Source organism: Cricetulus griseus, chromosome 3 (assembly GCF_003668045.3).
Source record: "Cricetulus griseus strain 17A/GY chromosome 3, alternate assembly CriGri-PICRH-1.0, whole genome shotgun sequence".
NCBI classification, from domain to species: Eukaryota; Metazoa; Chordata; class Mammalia; order Rodentia; family Cricetidae; genus Cricetulus; species Cricetulus griseus.
The window spans coordinates 97,458,979-97,485,305 of record NC_048596.1 but is presented as its reverse complement, the minus strand read 5'-3'; the positions used below and the strand labels follow the sequence as shown (position 1 = coordinate 97,485,305).

Below are 26,327 nucleotides of genomic sequence, written 5' to 3'. Positions count from 1 at the left end.
GGGGTCATTTAAGGGATCTTAAGCAAACCTAATGGACCATGTGGGCCAGAATTGGAGCCCAGGCTTCTGTGATTGGTAATTCCTGTGGCCTAGCTTGTACCAGATGCACTACAGGGCCTCATTGTCTGCAGCTGCCTCTGATCCCATCCAGAATCTGTGGGAGTTTCACAACTGGGAGCCTCTGGAGCTCTGCCAGCCAGCTGTGTTTTTGTTTTATGCTTAGAGATTTTTGTCTGTCTGTCTGTCTGTATGTATGTATGTATATCACATGTGTGCCTGTGCCATGTGAGTGCTGAGTGCTGGGAACTGAACCCAAGTCCTTTAGATAGGGAGTAGCAGCCAGTGCTCAGAACTGCTGAGCCATCTTTCCAGCCCCTTAGTGTAGACTGAATCTCAGAAGAAGGAAGGACTCACCTGGAGGGAGCAATCAATAACAGAACTAGGCTGAGGGCTCAGGCCTCTTGCTTCCAGTCCCTGGTTTTCTAGAAGGGGATCTTGTAGGACCAAGAAGGCTGATAGAATTTGACACTTTGAATTGGTATGGAGGTTGGGGGCAGGCAAAGTTGAGAAGAAAGCCTTCCTAGGCTGAACCTAGCTTGTGTTCGACACTAAACAGAAAGGGGAAGGGGATATTCTGAGGTCCTTGCTTGAGTAGGGTTGGGATTGTATCAGTAACTATCCTAGGTCCTGGATCTCAGCCAGGTCCAGAATAGGTGAGTTGGGCTATGCCATCCTTGATGGCAGGGAAGTCTGGGAGGCTGGTGTGGTGGAGGCGGCATCGATAGCGGCCACAACTCTTGGTGTATTGTAGGAAGCGGGGTGCACCAGGAAAAAGCACATGGTCAGCCAATACAGTGGCATCTTTTGGGAGCAGAGCATGGGCCTCCAGTAGCTGCAGATCCCTTAAGTAATACCGAGGTCGATGTGCCAAGAGCACCAGATCTGCCCGATTCAGCTGGTGCTGAGCTCTTAGGCGCGGGATCACTTCCTCTGAGCTGCCCACAATGAGCTCCACCTGTAGGGAAAGCCATAGCTGAAGGTGAGGATAAAAAGGACTGCTTTCTCACTCCAGACCCCACCAGGATCTTGCTGATTTCATGCCAGGCACTGGTCTAGGCCCTCACAAGTGTTTCACAGTTCCTTTGGCCTCTGAATCCAGTAGTCAGCATCAATATTGTAATTTCCATTATGTGCCCTTGAAGAAGCTGAAAATCAGAGGACATGTGCTTTTCCTGAGCTCACACAACTAAATGAGCAATAAGATTTAGACTCAGATTTGTTGGGATATAGAGAACTTCCTCTTAGCTGCTGCTTTTGTAATCCTGTAGGAAATAAAAGTAAATGACTTGGGATTGTGGGAGTAGGAGCTACATGCCCTCCAGGGTGCCAGCTGCCTGAGTGGAGCTGCTTACTTGAATGGGAATCTTTCACAAAAGAGGCCTGGCCAGAGCAATTCCTAGGGTAACTGGGGAGAGATCAGCTTCGGGGAGATGGGAGGCTGACCATTTGTTCATCAAAGCCAGCCAACCGGATGAGTTTTTCAGCCACTGCTGCAGTACGAGGGTCACGCTCTACAGTGAGAAGCCGACTCCCAGGGGGCAAAGCACGTGCAATAAGCAGTGTAGAGTATCCGCAGTAGGTGCCCAGCTCCAGCACACAAGCAGGGGCCTTCTCTTCTACCAGCCGCATCAGAATCTGACCTATGGGGCAAGGTAGCTGTTGTAGAAGACATCCAAAACATGTGTGCCCAGAATCAAACATGCTGTTGTGCCTTCTTCATGTTGTATTTATAAACGAGGCTGACTGCCCTTTCCCACACCTATCTCCATCCACCTGGGCTACTTGAATCCAAGCATTCTAGATTCAGTTTAAATATCCCTTCCTCCAGGAGGGCCCAGGCAAAAACTACCACCCTATCTTCCAAATTCCTGAGACATTTTCAGTTTCATACTGAAACCCCTGCACTCCCTTATTGCTCATTGTCTTTTTGATTTTGGAATAGGATAAATCTCTATTTTTGGGGGGGGGGTGTTTCAAGACAGGGTCTTTCTGTGGCTTTGGATGGATAAATCTCTTAATACTTAGAAGTGCTGTGCTGTCTAGGCAGACAGCTATCCTGAATTGGATGTGGAACTCTCTTTGGTAGGAAAGGAAGTCTAGAACAGATAATTACAAAGGTCTGAGTTATGATTATTCCCGTGTTATCCTCTCTTTGAGGCCAGCATTTGTGACTGGTCCACCCTCTGTGACCTCTACCTCCTCCCTCAGTACCTGGTATGAAAGAGTGACAATAAATGTCTGCTGGATAATTGAATAACCTGGTCTAGGCTCCTCATTTCCAAATGAAAAGATAAAGTCTTAAACACAGTCATGAAACTTCCTATTTACCCAGTAAAGCAGTGGATAATGCCAGATTTTCTTCACCATCTTGGGATTATTTTTCACACAGAAGGCTAGTGAAGGGGACACTGACCTTTAACAGGGCCCATGTGGTTCAAGTACTCGCAGCAGCTGCTCCAATGGTCTAGAGTGGTGAGGATGTGACCAGGATCTCCAGGCAGGGCATGGGTGAGCACGTAGCTGAAGGCCCGTTCCTCAATTCGAAGTCCTGACAGGCAGTCCCTGAAGCTTCTCAGCAGGACTGTACTCACCAGCAGTCGGAAATGGTGCCGGTATCTCACCAGCAGGGTCACCACAAGTGGCAGGAATGCCAGTGCAATGGCAGGGGACATTGTCCCTATCTGGGTCCTAGGATAGAGGGAGGCTGGGAGAGAAACCTACATGTACCATTTGCTTGTCGTTGTGCAGTCTTTAACAGTTGCAATAACCATGCTTACCCAAACCATGGCTGAGGGGCTAACTTGCCAGACATAGCAGAACTGGAGTTTGAACCCTGAATGTGCATCTTCCAATTGTGTGCTGCCTGTGTTTAGCACCCAACTACAACTATATCTCTTTCTGGTCCTGACTGTGGATCCATTTCTATATTGTTCCCCAAACCCACCCACTTTTTCACATCCTTAATATCTCTCTTCAGGGCTGTTTTCATCAGTTTCTTAGGATATCTTCCTCCCACCATACTCTGATCCATTACAGTGTAGCCAAAGAGAAAAGCTTTCCAGGCGTTGGTGGCACATACCTTTAATCCCAGCATGGGAGGCAGAGGCAGGTAGATCTCTGTGAGTTTGAGGCCAACCTGGTCTCCAGAGCTATTTCTAGTACAGCCAGGGCTATACAGAAACCCTGTGTCTAAAAAACAAACAAAAAACAGAAAATAGAGAAGTTTTGTCATCAAACCGCTTCAGACTCTCACTATGCTCTGCTTCAGTAAAAGATATCAAAACATTATGCCTAAAAAACAACAATAACAACAAAAAAGCATACTATGCCTGGGGCTGGAGAGATGGCTTGGTGGTTAAAAGCACTTGTTGCTCTCAAAGAGGACCTTGGTTCAGTACCAGTACTCACATAGTGGTTCACAAACATCTATAACCCCAGTCACAGGAGATCCAACCCCCTCTTCTGACCTCCAAGGGCTCATACAGTGGTGAACATGAATATAAGCAAAACATAAAATCTTAACAGCAAATACCAAAAACAAACAAAGACATTGGAGAGGTGGCTCAATGGTTAAGAGCACTGACTGCTCTTCAAAAGCCCTGGGTTTGATTCTCAGCACCCACATTGGGTTGCTCACAACTGTAACTCCAGTCCCAGGGGACTTTTAAAAATAAATCTTTTTTAAAAAATCTTTTAAAAATAAAAATACTATCTATGGTATTTTGGTGCACAGTTGTATAATCCCATCATGAATGCCAAGTTTGAAGCCAAACTGGGCAACCTGTCTCAAAAATAAATTCACCCTCTATAACACGTTAGGCTGGAGTGCGTCTTTTCTATCCAAGGGCTCTTGTCTGCTCTTCTCATGAGGTGTTTTCTGTGTATTTTCTCCACTCCTGTCTCTTTTGTATTCCCCTCTACTAAGAATTCAATTTATAAGTGAAACACACACATACTACACTCTCATACCATTGAGCTTACATCTCCAGGAACACCTATAGAGGCTAGCTGTCCTTTTTTTCTCCCACTGTCCCCCTACCCAGATCTGACCTTGGCAGGCTGTTTTTGCAAGATCCTTGGTTAGAAGGGGGAATGTATGCTAAAATTTAGAGTATTTGAATGAATATTAAAGAGGTTTGCGATGTGGGCATGAATTAGTGTGCTTGGGAACCCACAAGGCCCTGCTTACCTGGGCTGAAGGCTCCTAGGAAAGACCAGAGTACCGGAATGGGAAGTCCTTGAGAGGAATAACCCTGAAGGAGGAGGCTGGACCTGATTTCAATTATTGATGCTGAGGCTATTGTTACCTGAGACCTGCAGTTTCAGGTTACCAGACCCAGGGACAAACTTCAGCTGCCTTTTTTTTTTTTTTTTTCCCAGGAATCCTAGAGAAACTTAGCAGAACTCTAGGGTCTTGATTTGAAGAATTAATGTCACTAGATTTGGTGACTACTCCAACCCCTTGAGATCAGAATATGGGTCAAGACACAAGCCAAAATAAGTGGGACTCATTTGCTCAGTTCAAAATCCAAGTTTTTCTGTAAGTAAATGTTAGGGCATAGGTCACAGAGAAGAGTTATACTCTGTCCCTGTCTTCCAGTGGCTCACATTTGGTAGAAGAGATGAAGTCAGCAACTCAATACAATAGAATACGATGTGATCATGAGACTAGGGATTCCACTGCTATGGCGACTTTGAGCTGTTTTCTGATTAGCTACCTATCCAAATTGAACACTGGAGTGGTATACTGTAGATAGTAAATATTTGTTGTTTCTTTTTTTAAAAAAGTATTTATATATTTCTACAGTGTTCTGCCTGCACATCGGAAGAGGGCACCAGATCTCATTATAGATGGTTGTGAGTCCCATGTGGTTGCTGGGAATTGAACTCAGGACCTCTGGAAGAGCAGCCAGTGCTCTTAACCTATGAGCCATCTGTCCAGCCCTTGAAGTTTATTTTTAATATATATGTATTCATGTTTTTGGTCTGCTTGTGTGTCTGTGCACCGTGTATGTGTCTGCATCGTTTATCCTGGAACTGGAGTTATAGATGATTGTGAGCCACCATATGGGTGCTGGGAATTGAACTGGGGTCCTCTGAAGGAGCAGCAGCCAATGCTCCAAATAACCGAGTCATCTCTGGCCTCAACATTTGCTAATTTAATTAAGTGAAGAGATTGAGGGGATCGGAATAGGATCAGAAAAGGCAAACAGGAAGATAAAGTTTGTATTTGGACTTTGAAGACTGTAATCTCTGATTTGGAGGGACGAGTGTGTGCCATCTGCCTGCGAAGGCAGAATTCACCTTAATCAAGAAACTGCCAAATAAGGAACTTACAGAAATGGCTCAGTGGCTACAAGCCGGCTGCCAGAAAGCCTGACAACTTGACTTCAATCCCTACGAACCATATAGTGGAAGGAGACAACCAACTTCCACAAGTTGTTCTGTGACCTCCACATGTGCACCATGACACACGAGTTCACACTCATATGCGTACTCAAAATAAATAAAAATGTAGTTTTGCCAGGCATAGTGAAATACGCCTTGAATCCTAGCACTTGGAAGGCAGAGGCAAGTGGCTCTCTAAATTCGAGGCTAGCCTGGTCTACACAGCGAATTTCAGGCCAGCCAGGTTACATAGTGAGACCTTTCTCGGTCTCTCGGGGACACACACACACACACACACACACAAACAGCACACACACACACACACACACACACACACACACACACACACACACACACACACACACACACACACACACACACACACACACACACACACACACACACACACACACACACACACACACACGCAAATAGCTCCCGAAGTGAAGCACATCCCACTCAACTCCACCATGCTACTCGCCCCTCGCGAGACACTGAAGAATTTATCTTGATAGATCTTGGGTTCACAAAGGTGGCCTTGACACCATGTGATCACACTTTGGCTAGAGGATCAAAGGATTCAGATCTAGAGACTGGGACAACAAAATCATGTGACTCGTCTCCCGGATCACGTGCCACGCGTCCTGTCACGTAGGTCGGGCTTTTCCATTGGTTGGCGATGGTCACGCGGAGGGGCGGGACCGGAAGCCGAGATTTGGCTGTGGGGCCAGAGAGGCTTTGGGACAGGCTAGGCGGGGGAAGGGAGCGGGAGGCCGCCGCGGGTCATGTGACCGGAAAGACTCCTGACGGACGCCGTCCCTCCTCGGCGCCGCCTGAGCGCCCGGCCCGACCCCGCCATGGGGTGCTGCTATAGCAGCGAAAACGAGGACTCGGACCAGGTGCGGCCGCGGCAGGCGGGGTTTGGGACTGTGGGCTACGACCGCGGGACCCGGGGCCCAGAAAAAGCCCGCAGCGGCTGGGAGCTGGATTGCAGGCTCACCGAGTACGGAGGCCTGGAGGGGACAGATTACGGAGAGGACGCCAAGCCGTGTTCCTACCCTCTTAAAGATCCTAGTCTTACTCCAGCCTGGGGTTACGCTGGCCGCCGCCTCACTCGGCCCCTCCCCTTCCATTTTTCCAGTACCCTCGTACTTTCACAGCTTGACTCTTCAGACTGGGTGCCTGGGAAGCAATCGCTTTCCTAGATTCCTTTGCCTTCACTGCTGATTGTATAAGTGTACTTTACGAACCCATTCTAGAGATAGGTAATTTGAGGCTCTTAGTCTCCCAAGGTAAATCAGAAATTTGTGTATATTCTGTTACTGGTGTTAGAGGTGTAATGTCACTACTGGCCTGGTGTCGGAGGCCTCTGGAAGTTGGTGGCATTTGAATTGGGCAGTGAAGAATTTGAGTGAGGACATCAGAACTTTAGGGGAGCAATAGAGTTTAGCTTTGACCGATATGGAGGAAAGAGGGTATAGGAAGCTCATTTTGGTTTGGTTTGCTGTTCCCTGACTGTGCCTGAAGGTTCCTCTAACTAGAGTGCATCCTGAAAAATGTGACTGTAGAGTTATTCCTTTCGAGAAAACATTTCCTTGGAGAGACTTACAGTGTTTTGCATTTTAAATTTTCCAACTTCTCCTTGGTGCATTCTTATTGCTTTCCACACCACATCCCCTACCCTCCCTGACCACTTTTGAGGAGGGGAAACTTGCAAGGCTGGGTCCCAGGCCACTGGCCATACCTCAAAGCCTAAGTTCTGCTTTCTACACACAGTAGGCACTGAGCCACAAAGAACAGTTTCACCCAGCCTAGTGAATACAGTCAGGGAAATAAATAGTATCACTGTACCTGGAAAGTTGTTCTTTCCCTATGAAGGTACTTTGGGTTAAGAACTGCAGTTCAGGAAAATGTGATTTGTATGGCAGGCTGAGTGGTTCCTGATTCTCAAAAACATTATTTGACCTGAGTTTGACATGCCTTGTGGCAAGAATCTTTCCCTTCATTCTGGCCTGCTAAAAGAAAGAACAGCAAAAAATAGGAAGTCACCACAAAACATCAAAAAAATAAAAATAAAAAGGAGAGGGCATTATTCCTGCCTAATGACAGAGTTGAATCGGAATGGAACTAGTGTCTCTTACAGCATGTGGTCTAGTATGGGAAAAGGATACCTACTTCCAGGAGGGAGAGCTCGCCTTGCTTCTCTCCTGAAATTCCTCCTTCTCCTTGATTCTTATTTCTTGCCGAAACAGGGTCTTATGTAGCCCAGATTGGCAAACTTGCTATGTAATTAATGACCTTGAACTTCTGAGTTTCCTGCTTCTGCCTGAGTGCTGGGATCACAGGCATTATCTATGTGTCATCTATGTCTAGTGTATGTAGTAGTGGAAATCAAAGCCAGAACTTTATGCTTGCTGGGCATGTACTGTACTAATAGGGTCATAGCCCCAGCCTCCTCTTTAAGTAGGCCCTCCTATTTTCACTATTGTCTGTCCTTTTATTATAAAAAGCCAGCCATCCCTGTTGGCTTACATTTATAATCACAACAGTTTATGAAAGCTGAAGTGGAGAACTGCTTCCAAGTTTGTGGCCAGTCTGGCTACATAGTGAATTTGGGGCCAGTTCTGAGGTGTACAATGAGCCTGTGTTTCAAAGAAAAAGAGAAATTTACAAACATGGTTTTCAGAGGGTTTTTACATTTACCTGTTATAAATTAACATATGTTTAAAGCTGAGGAAAAAGTTCAGAGGATCTAAGATTTGGCAAACATTAGAAGTGCTCTAGCCAAGTTGTTTCCAAGCACAAGACATATGCTTTATGTACTGGGAGAAGCTCCGATGTAGTCAGTTGTGGGTCTGTGCTAAAGTAGATAAATCTTGACTCAGGTTGTATTGGCTTGGGAAGCAAACTTTCTCTTAAATTATTTATTTATTTATTTATTTATTTATTTATTTTGAGACAAGGTTTCTCTGTGGCTTTGGAGGCTGTCCTGGAACTAGTTCTTGTAGACCAGGCTGGTCTCAAACTCACAGAGATCCACCTGCCTCTGCCTCCCGAGTGCTGGGATTAAAGGTGTATGCCACCACTGCCCGGCAAATAATTTATTTTTTATGTGCATTGGTGTTTTGCCTGCATGTCTGTGTGAGGGTGTCAGATCCCCTGGAACTGGAGTTACAGACAGTTGTTGAGCTGCCATGTGGGTACTGAGAATTGAACGCAGACCCTTTGTAAGAGCAGCTGGTGGTGCTCTTAAACTGCTGAGCCATCTCTCCAGTCCCAGAGGCAAACTTTGATATGACAGACTTACCCCATGTACTACTCATTGTTTGGGTATCAGGTGATGTCATTAACTTTTTTTGCTGGCAGGTGTCTATGTAGCCTTGACTGGCCTGGAACTTGCTATGTAGACCAGGCTGGTTTTAATTCAGAGATCTTTTTTGCCTTCTGAGTTCTGAGATTAAAGATGCGCACCACTACTCTTGCCTCAGTTTGTCTGCTATTTGGAGTTGCTTGGCCTTTCAGGAAATTCGTAAGACAACCTTGTTCTTGAACCCCTGATTGGGGTCCTGCAGGAAGATAGGAATGGGGCTGGGAAAAGCAGGCATAGAAAGCATTGTGGGTCTCATTGTGAGCCAGCTTTTCTTAAAGATCCTTTCATCTTTGGCAAGCATTTTATCTTCCTAGCCTGTTAATACTGAGAAAGGAGAAAGGTTGTCTGGGAACCTGGAGGTAATGGGGCAGAAGGCCATAGCTGCTTCCTTTTGCCAGGGTGAACTGGGTCAAATGGCCTGAGGAGGAAGACCAAGGTGGAAAGGCAGAGCCTGTCTGGGGTGGGGCAGGCAAGACAGGAGGAAGTAGCTCTCTGTAAGGAGAGTTGTGGGCAAGGGAGCTGGCTCCTGCAGCAGGGAACTGGTAGGAACTGAGACAGGCTGTGAGCAGAGTACTGAGATTGGCAGTTGGCCCCTGAAATTTGATGGGTCAGCATTGGCTAGCATTCTCCTCCTTCTTCATATTGTATTCCGTCAGAAGTGGCCTTGTCCTAGCTCTCTACAGTCTACTTATCCAGATTGCACCTGACACAAAACCAGGAGGGATCTGCAGCTCGTGGACTCAAGGCAGTGTTGAGCCTAGAAAGCAGTAGATTAGAACAAGGTCTGAACCAGGACAAGGAAAATAATTATAGAAGTTGGAGACTTGGTTTAATCCTAGATTGCTCCTGGTGGTTGTAGTTGTCTATATAGGCTAATAGCAGGGCTGCTAAAGTCTGAAGAGGCTGTGATGAGTAAAGAGTCTAGTTTGGCAAGGAGGAACAGCTCCACTGTTCCTCTGAGGTCAGCATATACCAGGTATCAGACTATAGGAGGGTGAATACCTGAGAGCAGAAAAGAACACCCAAAACATACCTGTAATCTCAGCACTGGGGGAGGTAGAGGCTGGGCACTGGCAAGTTCCAGGCCAGCTTGGTTATGTAGTACCAAGGTAGCCTGGGGAAATGGAAAGACACTGTGTGTTGTGTTTCTTGTGGCTTTATAAAGATCCTGGAGAGAAAGAAAGAAAAGAAAAGATAGGATATTGGTGGTGGTGTCTCTCTGTGTGGGCTTGGAGTTTCTGCACTATGGTAATGTGAGGAATGGCAAGATACAATGGGCCTGCTTTCTCTTGGGATCCAGGGCCTCGTCTGTCCCCACCAGGGCCTCGCAATGTTGGGGACCAATATCCTTGCTGGGAAGTGCTTTGTTCAGGGAACCAAGAAGGCTGTTCTTGGGTTCTGACTTGCCTTCATTTCTCCTCTGCACCTTTATTTTTGGTACTTTCCCACTTTCCCACTTACCCTAACTTTGTTTCCAACAGTCTTTGTACAATAGGTGTTTGACCAGTTCACTGAGGTTCCAGGACTGTTGGTGAATGCCTGCTTTGTTCCTCTCTGAATTTTTCAGGTTCTCTAGGTTCATCCTAGACCACCAGCTTTGGGTCAGTCAGAGACTGAATCTGGACACTTTAGGTTATCTTTTTTTGTTGTTTTTTCGAGACAGGGTTTCTCTGTATAGCTTTTGAGCCTATCCTGGCACTCTCTCTGGAGACCAGGCTGTCCTCGAACTCACAGAGATCCGCCTGCCTCTTGCCTCCCGAGTGCTAGGATTAAAGGATTGCACCACCAACACCCGGCACTTTGGGTTATCTTTATAAAAATAGTTTCAATATTTAAAGGTCAGAGCTGGTCTGAGGAGAGGGCCTGTGAAAATGAATGAAGGTTAGACTTCAGGTCTTGGGACTGATTTTTCTCTGTGTCCTAGGATCGGGAGGAGCGGAAGCTGTTGCTGGACCCCAGTAGCACCCCCACCAAAGCCCTCAATGGAGCCGAACCCAATTACCACAGCCTACCTTCAGCTCGCACAGATGAGCAGGCCCTTCTATCTTCCATCCTTGCCAAGACAGCTAGGTGAGTGTCACAGGACCAGGCTAGGGCAGAGGCAGCCAAGGTTGGAGCATAGGGAATAGGACAAGGTCACTAGGGAGAGATGCCTCTGGGTTCTTCCCTGTTACACTGGCAGGTGGGAGTACTAGTGTCAGGTAGCCTTGGACTTGGCACCTAGCACTGATTCTTGCCTGTGCCCCGTCATGTCTTCTCTGCTTCTTCTCTTCAAAGCAACATCATTGATGTGTCTGCTGCAGACTCCCAGGGCATGGAGCAGCATGAGTACATGGACCGGGCAAGGCAGTACAGGTGAGCACAGGGCCAGCCTCCTTCCTAGTCATTCCTTTCTAGCTTTGGAGTCTGGTTCCCTGTCCAGGATCTTCATTTGGGTGCAGCCCAGAAGACTTGACTGCAGATCACTTAGGTGCCTCAGGCATTCAAGTCAGCCCTGTCTGCCCAGTATGTTTGATCAAGGGTGATGAGACCAAAGGAATACAGTCAAGTGAGATTGAGATGAGCTGTACACTGCCACCATGTTCCCCTGGCCTGAGGGAGTGAGGCTTGCCTGGGCAGGGCAGGGCAGGGCAAGCTTTGGCCTAATTGTCCTTCCATGACCCTCCCCCCTTGGCCAGTACCCGCTTGGCTGTGCTTAGCAGCAGTCTGACCCATTGGAAGAAGCTGCCACCGCTGCCATCTCTGACCAGCCAGCCCCATCAAGTGCTGGCCAGCGAGCCCATCCCCTTCTCTGACTTGCAGCAGGTGAGCACTCCTGGCCTGTCCTTTGCCCCCTTCCAAACTGCTTCACAGATAGAAGTGAGCCTGGCATTTGGTGAGCCCAGGTTATTCCCACCTTGTTCTCTTAGTTTGAAAGCCTTCTTAGTTCTTCTCCATACCCTTTACTTTCCCAGCATCTGCCTTTGTTTTTATCTGCCTTCCCCCCTCTCTCCTTTCCTCCCTCCCTGATAAAATCCAGGACTTTGTGCATGCTAGGCAAGGGTTAACCCTTATTTTTTGAGAGAAGGACTCACTGTTTTAGCCCAGGCTGGCATTGAGCTTGTAACCCTCCTGATTTAGCCTCCTGGGTAGTAGGATTACAGGCAAGCACCACTACACCCAGATCTTTTTGGCTTTCAGTCCTTCATCAAACCTTTCCTTTATTGTTATTTCATCTCCCACTTTCCCAGCTCTCCCTCTCATGTCTGTTCTTTTCCTCCCTGGCTCCTCTGTCTCAGGTCTCCAGGATAGCTGCTTATGCCTACAGTGCACTTTCTCAGATCCGTGTGGACGCGAAAGAAGAGCTGGTTGTACAGTTTGGGATCCCATGAAGAGAGGGGTCCTGGGACAGCTCTTCCCTCCTCTTCGTCCCGTCTCCACCCCACCTCTTCTGGCCCCCAGCCTCACTGTGGCTTTCTACAGTACTTAACCTGCTACTAATCACGGAGAAGAATGTGGAGGAAAAGAATAAGGCTAGAAGCCTGAGCAAGTGAGGACTGAGCGCAAGGGAGGGGAGAACCGATCGCCATTGGCCTTCAAGTCCTGGCTGGGGTGAGGTTGGGGCCAAGAGGACTGGGCCTGGCAGATTTTCATAGTCATCGGGAAAATGGAGATACCACTGTAGGGGTGAACACCGGGAGACCTAGGGGATCCCCCCTTCCCACCCTCTCTCTTGGCCTCCAATTCACTCCTGTCCCATTCCCTCATTTGGTGCTCATAGGCACCTCACTAGGGATTATGACCAGGGTCTAGATGAGCTTGAATCTGAATTGAGTTTGTATTTCTAGTGCCCTGGGTTTTTACATGTTTGGTCTTTTTGTTTTTGTTTGTCACCCCTCGATAAAGGAAGTATATTCAGTTGTGTTGCTGGCTCAGCCTGCTCTGTCGTGCCTACCACTCCACTATTTATTTTTGGCTGTTCAAGTTTGTGATCAGTGAGATGCAGAGGAATGTCTTCAGCAGCATTAAAGAGGAATCCAGGAGATAAAAATTCAGGGTTGCCAGGTCTTAGCTGATGCAGTGTGGGGTAACCTCAGGTAGGATGAGACTATTCATTTTCCCTTATCTATTGATGATAACACTGTCAGAGCACTATTGGAGACCTTGTCTCAGGCTCAGTAGGCTTACAGACAGTCTCTAGGGATAGGAGGAGGTCATACTCTGCTGGTCATTCTTTTCAGGAAATTAATTTTTTTGTTGTTGTTAAGACAGGGTCTCACTCTGTAGTTTTGGCTGTCCTAGAACTCACTGTGTAGACCAGGCTGGCCTTGAACTCACAGAGATCCAATTGTCTCTGCTTCCAGTGTTGGGATTAAAGACGTGTGCACCAGGCTGGGAAATGAAATCTTAACTAGAATCACAACCTGAGAGTAAAACTAATCCGCTCTAATAAAAATAGACCAAAGCTATTTTCTGGCCCTGGTCTGGAGGCTGAAGGTAGCTCCTCACACCTTAGCACTTTATGAAGATTTTCAGTGAGGCATGGTGGTTTATTCCTGTAATACCAGCACTCAGGAGGCTGAGGCAAGAGGATGCTACAAGGTCAAGGCCAGCCTGGGCTAGAATTAGAATCTCTTTAAAAAAAAAAAAAAAAGGTTTTGGAAATTGCTAAGCTAATCTAATTCTTATGATATCTGAAGGGTTAAAGAGTACAAAGGGGGTCCAGTGAGGATAGAAGAGTTTCCTACATGGTAGCACCAGGCTCCTGGGTCCTAGGCTAGTAGGCAGGTCTTTGCCTCCACTGTGAAGTTTTACTGGTAGTTGCTGGGTGTGGAGACATCCTTACAAGGTACAGGGGACTTTAATCTGCTGAACAGCTCAAATCATTTATTGTCAAACAAGCTGATCATTTTCAGGGCACTGGGTGTGCTGGGGTCCTGCCAATCTCAGAGTGCATCCTGCTTGACCCGGACCTTCTTGGGCTTGATGTTCATGCGTTTCCAGACTTCGGCTGTGGTGCGGTCTGCCTTGGTGATTCCACTGAAGTCGAACGTGGTGATACGGGGCAGGTTGCACAGCACATACTGCCTGTGAGGGAGACTTGTGCTGGGGCGAGCCCCCATATAGATCTCCCTCCCCCCTACCAGTTGCTGCTATCTCTGAACTGACAGCAAGGAATGTAGGAGAGCGTGGCTGTGATTTGGGAAGACTGGGTTCATTCTGAGATCAAGGGGAGTGCTTAGAGGTCTGCCACTTCCTCTTGTGGTCCACATGTGACAGAAGAATGGTCTTGAATTTCTTGTCTCCTCTCCCCTTGTTGTTCCTTAGGGAGCCTCTTCTGGCTCCCAGCTCCAGGTACTTACCTGTACCCCTTTTCTTCCTCTATGGGGTTCCCATGGAGGGTCAGGCTCCGGAGACGAGGGAGCACAGATAGCTTATTCACCTCCCCTAGGCGATGGATGCTGTTGCCATGAAGGTAGAGGACACTTAGGTTGAAGAATGTTGTTAGGACCTGTTTGGGCAGAAATCAAAAGTCAGGCTGGACAAAGACTGGATCTCTGCTCAGATAGACTATCTGGCAGAGAAAGTAAAGTCTGGTAAAGTCTGGAGAACAACTTGCCCCCTCCCCCCCACAGCATTCTTTTTTTTTTTTAGTTTTGAATCAAGACAGGGGTTACATGGATTCTCTATAGCTTTGGAACTAGTTCTTGTAGACCAGGCTGGTCTCGAACTCAGAGATCCACCTGCCTCTGCCTCCCGAGTGCTGGGATTAAAGGCATGTGCCACCACTGCCCAGCTCCCTCACAACCATTCTAGATGACTCTACTTTGCTTTTATTACATTTAAAAAATTATGTGTATGGATGTTTTGTGTATATGTATGTATGTACACACCACAAGCATGCCTAGGGCTTGTGGAGGCCATTGGATTCCCTGGAACTGGATTTACAGATAGTTGTAAGCTACCATCATGTGGGTGCCAGGAATTGAACCTAGGTCCTTTGAATGGCAGCAAAGGGTCTTAACTGCTGAGCCATCTTTCTAGCCCTTATTTTATATGTATGAGTGCCAGCATGTACATCTGTGCCCCACATAAGAGCCTGATGAAAGTCAGAAGAGGGCATTAGGTACCCAGGAAGTGGAATTATATGGGTGGTTGTGAACCATCATGTATGTGCTAGGAACTGAACCTGGGTCCTCTTGAAAGAAATAAATGCTCTTAACAGAGTTAGGAACAAAATCTAACATAGAGTTGGCATCCAGCTGGTCAGGTGACAGCTTCTCCTCCCTGAGACTTAACTTGATCCTGAAGGCCTTTCTAACTGAACTGTAATGGCCCATGAGTCCGCCTGCAGGGGAGTTATCAGCTTGCCACATAAGCTTTGAAGATCTTATCTGAGTTCATATCATTGTATATTGCAGGGGAATGGTCTCCAAGCCATGCTCCAAACCTTTCCCCTTCCAATAGGGATCTTGGGCAAGAAGGGGCCTAAATGTTTCCTTTTCCATTTTTTTCCTTCCTTGTTTGCTTCCTTTTCTATCTTCTTTCCTTCTCCTTTCTCTCGTAGTCCAGGATGGCCTCAAGCTCACTATGTAGCTGAGGATGACCTTGAACTCGTCTTCCTACCTCCACCTTCCAAGTGCTACAATTACAAGCAAGCACCAACATACTTGGCCAAACTATGTTTTTAAAACTTAGATTTCAGCCGGGCAGTGATGGTGCACACCTTTAATTCCAGCACTTGGGAGGCAGAAGCAGGAGGATTTCTGTGAGTTCGAGGCCAGCCTGGTCTAAAGAGTGAGTTCCAGGACAGGCTCCAAAGCTACACAGAGAAACCCTGTCTCAAAATCAAAAAACAAAACACCTCAGATTGTACAGAAAGTAACTGATATACTTTTCTAATACCTCTTCCTTAGTGGAGCTCAGCACAAAGCACAGTTAAGTTCATAACGATGCCTGCTATAGTTTTGTCCCAGTCACTGATAGGCAAATTGGTTCTCACACATGGTTATGGCATCTTATCCCCATAGGAAGACTGAAGAAGGTTTTTTGTTTTGTTTTTTTTTTTTGGTTTTTCAAGACAGGGTTTCTCTGTATTGCTTTGGAGCCTGTCCTGGAACACACTCTGTAGAGCAGGCTGGCCTCGAACTCACAGAGATCTGCCTGCCTCTGCCTCCTGAGTGCTGTGCCCCCAACTCCTGGCTTGGAAGACTGAAGTTTTAAGAAACTATGTAGCTAGTGAGACTCCAGGAGGCAGAAGCAGGTGGATCTCTATAAGTAAAGGCCAGCCTGGTCTACATAGTGAGTTCTAGGCCAACTAGGGATACATAGTGAGAGTGTCTCAAAAAAAAAAAAAAAAAAAAAAAGATATTTACAAGTCACATAATAAGGGGGAAACTAAAGAGTTGTGCCTACATCTATGTATCTCTGCAACTATGTCCTTTGAACTGCATGGAATTGCCTATGCTTCCTTGATAAGTGAGGAAAAAGGCTGTGGCTGGACACAGTGGCTTCAAACTGCCCCTAGTCTAGATGTCCACGGATAGGAACTCACAGGGTCAATGGAAGTCAGGTCATTGAAGGAGAGGTCAATCCAGGCCAGGTTCTCTGGGTGCTGCAGAAGCAGTGAAACCACCTGGCTGAAGTCTTTCAGATCATTGAGGACATTGTTGTTGAGCCACAGGGACTGGGTCATTGACTTTCCTGACTTGGTGTGCTTCACTGGTCGTAGACCTGTCCTTGGCTCCTCGCTTACCAGATCTATGATGACAAAATAAGACTTGAGATCATTCATTCACTTATTTATTTAGATCTTTAAGTTTTATTTGTATGAGGTTTTTGCCTGTATATATGTACACTGTGTGCATGCCTGGTGTCTGCAGAAGTCAGAAGAGTGTAAGATCCCCTAGAACTGGAGTTAGAGGTGGTTGTGATCTACTATGTGGGAATTAGGAATTGAATTTGGTACCTCTATAGGAGCAACAAGTGCTCTTAACCTCTAAGTCATCACTCTAGCCCAAGGCTTGGGTTTATCATCTTTGCTTTTCTACCTTTAGGGAGTGAGGAGGGAGATCTGGAAAGATGAACATACAAGTGCTACTACTTTGAGGCCTTGGCAGGGCCTCAGCACCAGAGTCTAGTGAGACCCTCCCTGCCTCAAGCTCCAAAGATCAGAGTAAATTTAGAGTAAGGGCTAAAGAATTTTAGGCCAGATGGCTTTCTCACATCTATTGGATTACTGGATTCTGTGTATACCACCCCTGTTAGTGGACCAGACTTTTCCCACTTTACAAATCAGGAAAGTAAGAACTAGAGTTGTTGGCGTAAACCAAGATGACATCACAAAATGCAGAATCCTCATCTCATATAGCTTACAGAATTCACTTCATTGGAGCACATCCAGTGTCCGTCACTCCTCCACTACTTACAAGCTTTATCAGATAGTAGATGCACAATAGTAAGCAATGAGAGAGAACATGCCAGGCTTTGGATGAGCAATAGGGCAGAGATGAAGCATATGTGTCTCAGAGGAATTTCTGGGGGCAGGGTAGAAACAAACTGGCGATGAGGGTTATGTGATAACCAAAGTGATTGTAGCAGGGAAATGGTCTTGGTGCTCTGAAAGCACAGGGAAGGCAAAATCTGAGCTGAACTTGGTAGATTAAGAGACGGTAACTAGGCAAAGAAGGGGAGAAAGGATGAGAACAACATGAGCAAAGATACAAGAAGACAGGCTGGAGACACATGTCCACCAGTACCACACACAAGGGCACAAGTAGAAAAAAAGCAGATGGGAGCCAGTCCTTAGTCCTAAATGCCAGGCTAAGCTCTTGGGCTTTTTTCTGTAGGTAATGAGAAGTCACGGGAGTGTTTAAGACAGAGATAATTCAGCTAAATGCTGGTGGTGCACACCTCTGATCCCAGCGTTTGGGAGGCAGATCTCTGTGAATTTAAAGCCAGCCTGATTTACAAAAAGTTTCATGACAGCCAGGGTTGTTATACAGAGAAAACCTGTTTCAAACAAACAAACAAACAAAACAAAAACAAAACCCACTAGAGGGTTGGAGAAATGGCTCAGAGGCCAAGAGCACTGGCTGGTCTTCCAGAGGACCTGGGTTCAATTCCCAGCACTCACATGGAAGCTCACAACTCTGTGTAATTCCAGTTCCAGGGTACCCAACACCCTTACACAGACATAAATGCAGTCAAAACACCAATGCACATTAAAAAACAAAAAACCCACCAGAGATAATTCAGCTTTTCAAAACTCGTGACTTTGAAGCTTCTATGAAGCATACGGATGTAGAAGGTAGATCATTCAAAGATCAGTTTTTCTACTTTTACATGAGAGGCGATGGACAGCAATGATCATGATTTGGCTTTATAAAGGTGGTGCCCAGCTTTTTGTTTGGGCTCTATTAGCTAATGAAGAATTTCAGGAGAAATTGGATTGGAAAGTTGATGAGTTTAGGCTTGGATTTGATGTGTTAGAGGTTCCTATTGTATGAAGAGGCAAGAGAAGCCAGCTAGGCAGGTAGGCATTAGAATGAAGGTCTAAAGCCAAGGAAACAACCTCACAAACGTTTAGTACAGGGTATATCAGTTGGGGAAACAGGCAGTTCCCCAGAGAGGAAGAAAAAGACATTTAAAAAGTTAGTAAATAATCTGAAGAACAGGGAGATGCGGAGAGAATGGTTTTATTTATTTTTATTTTTTTAAAAAATTATGTGTATGGGTATTTTGCCTGCATGTTTGTGTGCCATGCCTAGTAAGGCCAGAAGAGGTCATCAGATCCTTGAGAATTAGAATTCCAGATGTTTGTGAACCATGTGGTGCTGGGAATCAAACTCAAGATTCTTTGGAAGAGCAGCCAGTGCCCTTACCTGCTAAGCCATCCCTCAAGCCCCTGAAGGAATACTTTAAAGGTGTTTGGAGAATCTGCAGTATATGGAGGAGTAAGTTCCAGGAGAAACAAGAATTCAATACTAATTCTGGCAGCTCAGAAGTAGCTGGTAACCATGTAAAGGCTTGAGGACAGAAGCCAAATTGGAGTGAAAATGAATAGCAAGTTCAAGCAGGTAGCCTGAACATCCACATTGGAAAGTGAGGGTGCTGTCTTTTTCAAATAAGGATCATAATGAGGATGGGTGGGCTGGCTCTGCTCAAGCTGGCCTCAGTAGGAGACCCAGAGCCAGACTGCAGTTTAGTTAACGTGGTTCTATTTCCCTTCTGCCGCCAAGCCTCTAGCAAGTCTTAAGTGGCCTGTAGGGAGAAAGCACTTAGCACTCTCTCCACACCCCAGCTGACCACTTCATCTCAGCTGCAGGTTAGTCAGCACCCACCAGGTGGCTCTCTGCACTAGTCTTGGAATGAACAGGACCCAAGGCTGAGCCCTAGTGGGTAGAGGGAGCATAAGGAAATGGAGCAGAGCATTTCTGTTCATGAGTAGACTCCAATTCCTGTCTCCCTCTCACACCTTCCAAAAACTTTCAAAGGATTTGACTTAGATGAGTAATAATGTCAGAGTAACTACACATGAACTAACATCTGTTCTGATAATGCAGAAGCTCAGGGGCATGTCACATAAAAGACTGGTCCCACACTGTGAGGGAACCTGGATGGACTTGCCTTAATGTGAGGCAGCCTGAGCTCCTGTTACCTAGGGTAAAAGGAGGCATCTAGAATTGTTGTAGGTACCTGTCCCTTCACATTAGCAAGCTACTGGTTGTGCATGGGATGAGCTTATGTTTGGTAATACTCCTGAAGCTTCTGCCTGACCAGGGAGTCCAAATTACATGTCTTATAAAGTCACTGGTATCTCAGATTCTGTGGTACGCTTTGATTAATTCAGCAAATACTGTCCCAAGACACCCCCCCCCCCAAACTCTAGGGAACAGAAAGAACTCTGGCTTTAATGTTTTTCCCTCTACCATTCCTTAAAAGACTTAGCAAGGCATACAACTGCTTGGTGTATATATCTCTACATATATGTAAATACTGCTTAATAAATAATAGTTCAGCTGGGCAGAGGCCGTGGCACATGTCTTTAATCCCAGCTCTTGAGAGGCAGAAGCAGGTGGATCCCTGTGAGTTTGAGGACAGGACAACCAGGGCTACACAGAGAAGCCCTGCTTGAAAACCACCACCAATAATAATTAAAAGGAGCTCAGTAAGTTCTGAACTGCTGGATGGAGTGTGTAGCATCTGCAAATTCTATTTTGTGCTGTTCCTTGGGTAGAACTGACTAGTGTATCCCCTCATTCCAAGGAGTCCACAAAGAGCAGAGTCAGATCTTCCCACTGAAAGTTGGAAATTCCTATGCAGTAGTAGGAGCCATTACACACCCCCAATCATTTTTGCTTTCATGCACAAAGCTATTATTGTAACTGAAATGCTTTTGAAATATGTATTACATCAGTCAGAAGTAAGGTAAAGCATCATAAAAAGGTCATGGTAGATGAGCGCATGTTGGAGAGAGAGAGACATGAGATACCAATGTGTTGGACACTAACTGAAGTAGTGCCCTGAACCAAAACCCAGGCTAGTAATACTCCTGAGCTAACGGGTGGCTATCTGATGGAAAACCCAAGCCAGACAGTAAATCCGAGATAGTGAGTTTGTATATGTGTTTTGTGAGGTCAGTAACCAAAGGCAGAGGTGGCAGAACTGCCTACTTGAGCATATAGTACTGTGAAAGCTTCGTCATGTAGCATGAAAGGGGTTAGCTGCCTGTTTAGGAAGACACTGAATAGTAAACAGAGACTGGGTGTGGGCAGAGCTGGGACTGCACTGAATGTCAGTGATGATGGAATAAACTTGGCATGTATGGAATGAATGGATATTTGTCAAAAATGTTAACTGTGAACATGCCAGTTTGTTACTAAAAAAGACCTCTCATATTTTACCAACGAGCCGCAGATGTTCCTAGACAAAAGAGACAGGGTTCTGCCACCATGGTGGAACTTGGCAGCGGCCTCTTTTTTTCTTACTAGTCCTCTTGTCAAGATAAAAACAGAATACTAAGGCTTCTGCCTGATTGGGTGATTTCTTAGTATTCTTCATGAATTTCCTGCCTGTCTTCTCTTGAAGATGGGTCAACTACCACAAGAGACCACTGGTTCCATTCACATTTGCTACTTTTAAAAACTAGGGGGTGGGGGTGGAGAGTGGTTAAGAGCACTTGTTGCTCTTGCAGAAGACCAGGGTTTGATTTGCAGTACCCACATGATGGTTCACAACAATCCCTAACTCCAGATCTAGGGAATCTGAAGCCCTCTTCTGACTTCCTTGGGCACCAGGCATGCATGTGGCACATATACATACATTTAGGAAAAACATTCATATACATAAAAAATTATCAAGGGACTGGAAGAGATAGTGCAGCAGTTAAGAGAATTGGCAGCTCCTCCAGAGGACCCAGTTGTATTTCCAGCACCTTCATGGAGGCTCTCAGCCATTTGTAACTCCAGGTTCAGGGGGTCTGGTTCCCGATTCTGGCCTCTGTCTGCACCGACATACAAGGAATACAGATATACATGCAGGCAAAACACCCATACAAATAAAAGTAAAAAATATATATTTTTTTAATCTCAAGGCTGAAGCTAGAGCTTAGATATAGAGCATTTGCCCTATATGTCAGAGTCCTTGCATATCACTCCTTAGCTATGTAAAACAACAAAAAATCCTTACTTCACCTTCTCCCTTCAAAGACAAGAAGTTGGGGGAAAAATCTGTTTAGGCATTTTAAATAGAAGACTAAGGTACTTCTAGCTTGATGCCATGTTTTGTTGACTGCTGTGCTCTGTGGGCTGACCTTGGACCACGTGGATGCTTTTGAAGGAGTAGTCAAGAGGAGGCTCCTGCACCGAAGTGTTCATGTAGTCCCGTTTGCTCATAGTTCAGGCCATCATTCATCAGGTGGAAGCATGGGCCCTGGGAATCTGGGTTCAGCCTGGAAGGATAGAGAAAAATGAGTGTTCCATACATGGAGTGTCTACCCTCAGGGTTCCCCACAGCCCTCCACACTGCTTTCTGTTCTCTACAGCTCTAGGTCTGCCTAGCTCATTTCCATTTTAGATACTGGTCCTTTCATGTGTAGTATATTTCTTACTTCTCAGAGCAACTTCATGAAACTTAGAACTCATCTGATAGTGATAGCACCCATTCCTTATGGAGGTTTTTGTTTTGTTTTGTTGACATAGGGTCTATTGTAGCCCAGGCTAGCCTCAAACTAATGGTCCACCTGCCTCAGCCTCCTGAGTGCTAGGATTTGGGGTATGCAGCATCGCATGACTACAGCACCCATTTCTATTTTCCATATGAAGAAACTGAGACCCAAAGGGTAAAGGACTTGCCCAGAGTGAAGCCGAGTCAGTTGTGGACAGCAGTCATAGTCTCCGGAATCCTACTCTGAGAGACCTCTTACTACTGCACAGTAGTTACCATAGAGATTGTCTTTCTGCCTAGTCTCTGTTGACATCAGCTGCACTATTCTGTTACTTAACAAACCCCTGAGGGCCTGCACTGAATCTGGTTGGTGTCTGAGTCCTTTACTTTATAACACAGCTAGAGATTTGCTTCCTTTCTTCGAGTCTGCTCAGACTGCCGATTAGCCCTTTCCATCTGAGAACCCTACTTCCAGTCACATCTCGGATGTAACAACACATATAAACAGAAAACCATAATCTACCCTCACTCACCTGTCACTGAAGCCTGAAACTCCACCATTAGGGATTCATTCCATTGGGTTCAGGGATTGTTCCCTGTTAAAATGGAAACACCCCCAGAAAGAGGTGAACACAAAGTTATCAGTCATTTGTAATGAGTGACTTGTCTTAACCAATCCTTTCCAATATGTTAGGTAAAGCAACCTGAGAACAGGTTTTCCCTGGAGACTAGGAAGAACTGTGGAATACTACTCACCTGGGATGAAGAGAGCTGAAAAACACTTTACCAAGGGCTGTTTGTTTTTGTTAATGTGTGTGTGAGTAGTACAAACAAAAAGTAAACAGACAAAAGACAAGTCTCTAAGGCTATACTCCTCCTTTTCACTTCACCCACTGTTGTCATTTCCTCTGCCTTATTTCCTTGCTTTCCAGAAGCATGAGGTTTATAGCAATAACATGCTCATAAAGCAGGATGCATTGTAGAGCAGTGCTGTTAAACAGAGAATGCAAGTCACAAATGCAAGCCTAATTTTTAAGATAACAATTTCAAGATTTTAAGAGCTATGTGGGCTAATGAGAAGGCTCATCAGATAAAGGCACTTGCTGCACAAGCCTGGCAACTTGAATTTGATCCCTGGAACATGTAATAGGAGAGAATCAACACCATAAAATTGTCTTCTGACTTCTGTATACTTGGCCACACACATAAGTAAATAAATAGATAATTTTAGGAGCTATTATTTCAGTAAAATGAAATGGGTGAAGTGAATTGTAATATTTAACTCAGCATATCCAAAACATTTAACGTAATCAATATTAGGAATTACTGAGCTATTTTAGAGCCCATCCCAAGATGAACTAGCTACCTGTTGGGTCAGGTGCTTAATTGTTACACATGACTAATAGTCACCAAATTGGACAATGCTGATAAAGAAAATTAAAAGTGGAAGGCAAAAGCCAGGTGTGGTGGCACACACTTTAGTCACAGCACTTGTAAGGTAGAAGCAGGCTGATCCCTAAGTTCAGAGCAAGTTCTAGGCCAGCCAGGAGTACACAGAGAAACCCTGTTTCTGAAAACAAAAACAAAAACTAGGTTAAAAGAAATGTATCGGACCTCACAACTTAGTTATTACATTCCTGGCAGCCAAAGGACAAAGGGAAGCCTTGGGATGTATAGTACTCGTCACAGGAATCAAAGAAGAAATTGGTCTCTGTGCAGAGACAATGAAGCATTAGCAAGTACTATTCAAATAAATTGTGTTAGAAGCCAAATCCAGGAGGCATATCTATAGTCCCAGCCCTTGGGACCCTAAGGCAAAAGATTGTGAGTTTGAGGCCAGCTTGAGCAACACTGTCTCAAAAACAAATCCAAACAAAATAACAAGGAAAAAAGGCACGTTGAGAATGCAAAGACAAAGCTGGGAATGATAGGTGGCTGGTGAACACTGGAGCTGAGGCAGGAGGATCATAAACTTAAGGTCTGCCTGGGTTATATATAATGAAATCCTATCTCAACAACAATAAAACCCACAAAGGACCTGATTTCAGTTTAGGCTTAATAAATACAGTGCAAATAAATTCCATTTTTGGTAATTTAATATATGCAAGAACAGACTTTATCAGGTTTGGGGGAATAAAATCTTGGGTGTACATTTGTGAGGCAGAGGCAGGGGGATCTACATAAATTAGAGTCCAACCTGGTTTACAAAGAGAATTCCAGGACAGCCAGAGCTATATAGAGAAACCCTGTCTGGAAAAACCAAAAAGAATAAAAGAAAATGTGTGTTAGTTTTGCTCTTTTGGCTTTTGAGAGGCCCAACACCCAGCTCCCAAATAAATCACACATGGAGGCTTGTTCTTAGTTATGAATGCCTGGCCTTAGCTTGGGCTACAAAGTGGGATCCTGTCTCAAAACCCAAAGTTAACTGTGGTGGCTTACATTTGTAATCCAAGTAATTTCAAGATAGAAGCAGAAAGATCGGGAGTTCTAAAGTCACTCTCAGCTACAGAGCAAGTTTGAAGCTATTACTGGACTACACAAAACTGTATCTCAAAATAAAAGCAAAAAAGGGGGAGATCAGGAGTTAAAAATGACAGAGATGAAGACCCCCTTGGGCAGCAGCAAAGTCAAACTTGTAGGAACACATGGACATGTAGAGGTCCCCACTGCCCTGATTGTCAGGTGTTTCTCAGCCATGCTAGATTAATTTAGGCAGTTTCCTTTTGGCTTAGGAAAATCTATAGGCATTTGAGAACTCATTATTCTTTTCTTTTTTCTATGGTGTTAGGGATAGAATGTATATCCACTGCACATACTGGGTAAGTTCTGTTAGTGAGCCATGTCTGCAACCCTCACAGTTGTCTTTTGTAGAACTAGAGGAACCTAGCTTAGGCAGAAGCCCAATGTACTTGAGTACCTACATTTATTGTTGTTTTTTACCACAGGCACATTTTAAATTATTTAATTACAAAATTTATGTGAGGCCAGCCTGATCTACAGAGCTAGTTTCAGGACAGCTAGGGCTGTTACATAGAGAAACCCTGTCTCAAAAAACAACAACAAAAATTATGTGTATGGCTGTTTTGTTGGCGTGTATGTTTGTGCTCCAGTTATGTGTGTATGGAGGCCAGAGGTCAAATCCCCTGGGACTGGAGTTATAGACTCTTGTCAGCCATCATGAAGGTGCTGGGAATTGAACCTGGGTACTTTGGAAGAGCAGCCAGTACTTTTGACTGCTGAGACATCTTTCCAGTCTCCTTTGTTTTCCTTTTTGATTTTCAAGACAGGGTTTCTCTGTGTGTACCCCGGCTGTCCTGGAACTCATTCTGTAGATCAGGCTAGCCTCTGCCTCCTGAGTGCTAGGATCAAAAGTGTGTACCACCACTGCCTGGCATGAACAGGTATTTTAAAATACCAAAGAAAAAGTTTTACTGTTCTTTGGTGGCTAGAACTTTAGAGCAGAAGTGATTTTGTGAAGAAGTTATGAAAGTGGAGCTCTATGATGATGATGACTCTGCTTGTTGGTAGCTAGTACTGTGTTTTATTCATCATCATACAAAGAACTTGGCTTATAAGCGGCATTTGTGGAATGAGAAACTGCCAATATGCTGATTTCTGTTTGGGCAGAGTTGATACTGAGCTATTCTAACAATTGGCTCTCAGATCCAGCTGTTTCATTCCATACCTCATTCCCAGTAAAATATCAATTCAGTTCTGCCTGCTGCCCTGTGCCTGACCAAAAGGAATGAAGCCAAGGAACAAATAATAGAGTCCTGTCAGGAGCTCAGAGAGACCTGTTGGATTTCTATTGATGTGTCAGAGCAATCTAGCCAGTCCCAAGTTACAGTTGCCTATTTAGTGAATACTCTGTTTCACCCTCAGCCCTAGTGTACCTGTACCACCATCTCCACCACCTTTAATCCCAGCTCTCAGAGGCAGAGGCAGGCAGATCTCTGTGTGTTTGAGGCCAGTCTGATCTACAGAGTTCCAAAACAGCCCAGGACTGTTACACAGAGAAATCCTGTCTTGAAACCCCCCTCCACAAAAACCAGTAGTAGTTGGTACCTGTAATCTCAACACTGGGAAATACAGACAGGAGGATCCTGGGGACTTACTGGCAAGCACACCTAGCCAGTCTTTAACTTGTGTTAAGCAAGAGGCAAGAACTGTCTCAAAAAGTAAAGTGGAGAATGATAGAGGACACCTGACATTGACCATGGCTTCATGAGTATATACACCAGTGTGAACTCATTAAAAAGTTTATGAGCTGCCAGACATGGTAGTGCACGCCAGCCTGGCCTACTGAGCAAGTTCCAGGACAGCCTTCAAAGCTACAGAGAAACCCTGTCTCGAAAAACATATA

General features: G+C 45.4%; 4 protein-coding genes across 5 annotated transcripts in view; 1 reads left to right on the top strand and 3 right to left on the bottom strand.

Moving 5' to 3' along the window:
- Positions 1-26,327, bottom strand: part of Folr1 (folate receptor alpha) — a 349,146-nt gene that overhangs the window by 40,995 nt on the left and 281,824 nt on the right.
- LOC100751123 (transmembrane O-methyltransferase homolog) lies at positions 8-3,682 on the bottom strand. The gene is made up of 3 exons (XM_027407880.2): positions 2,474-3,682; positions 1,504-1,700; positions 8-1,015 (listed from the first exon to the last, which is right to left on the bottom strand). The coding sequence occupies exons 1-3, from the start codon at positions 2,730-2,732 to the stop codon at positions 695-697; spliced, it is 777 nt and encodes a 258-aa protein (XP_027263681.1). The 5' UTR covers positions 2,733-3,682; the 3' UTR covers positions 8-694.
- Positions 6,190-12,721, top strand: Lamtor1 (late endosomal/lysosomal adaptor, MAPK and MTOR activator 1). The gene is made up of 5 exons (XM_027407884.1): positions 6,190-6,347; positions 10,743-10,888; positions 11,096-11,173; positions 11,497-11,623; positions 12,097-12,721. Exons 1-5 carry the CDS (start codon positions 6,306-6,308, stop codon positions 12,187-12,189), a joined length of 486 nt encoding a protein of 161 aa, XP_027263685.1. The 5' UTR covers positions 6,190-6,305; the 3' UTR covers positions 12,190-12,721.
- The window catches only part of Lrrc51 (Leucine-rich repeat-containing protein 51), a 19,001-nt gene continuing 6,324 nt past the window's right edge, over positions 13,651-26,327 (bottom strand). The window contains exons 2-6 of one of the 2 annotated variants that reach the window (NM_001282002.1): positions 22,498-22,560; positions 21,612-21,749; positions 16,353-16,558; positions 14,161-14,309; positions 13,651-13,885 (exon numbers count right to left, since the gene is read on the bottom strand). In NM_001282002.1, coding sequence (NP_001268931.1) covers positions 13,744-13,885; positions 14,161-14,309; positions 16,353-16,558; positions 21,612-21,693 — 579 coding nt within the window. In that variant the 5' untranslated portion in view covers positions 21,694-21,749; positions 22,498-22,560 and the 3' untranslated portion in view covers positions 13,651-13,743. The remainder of the gene's footprint in view (positions 13,886-14,160; positions 14,310-16,352; positions 16,559-21,611; positions 21,750-22,497; positions 22,561-26,327) is intronic. The other variant, NM_001282003.1, reaches the window with a different exon arrangement.

Coding starts and splice junctions, on each gene's coding strand:
- LOC100751123 (XM_027407880.2), bottom strand. CDS start 2,732: ATGTCCCCTGCCATTGCACTGGCATTCCTGCCACTTGTGGTGACCCTG. Junction 1,701..2,473: donor CCACATGGGCCCTGTTAAAG/GTCAGTGTCCCC, acceptor CTTGCCCCATAG/GTCAGATTCTGATGCGGCTG. Junction 1,016..1,503: donor CTGGCTTTGATGAACAAATG/GTCAGCCTCCCA, acceptor CTTTCCCTACAG/GTGGAGCTCATTGTGGGCAG.
- Lamtor1 (XM_027407884.1), top strand. CDS start 6,306: ATGGGGTGCTGCTATAGCAGCGAAAACGAGGACTCGGACCAG. Junction 6,348..10,742: donor AAAACGAGGACTCGGACCAG/GTGCGGCCGCGG, acceptor TCTGTGTCCTAG/GATCGGGAGGAGCGGAAGCT. Junction 11,174..11,496: donor GACCGGGCAAGGCAGTACAG/GTGAGCACAGGG, acceptor CCCCTTGGCCAG/TACCCGCTTGGCTGTGCTTA.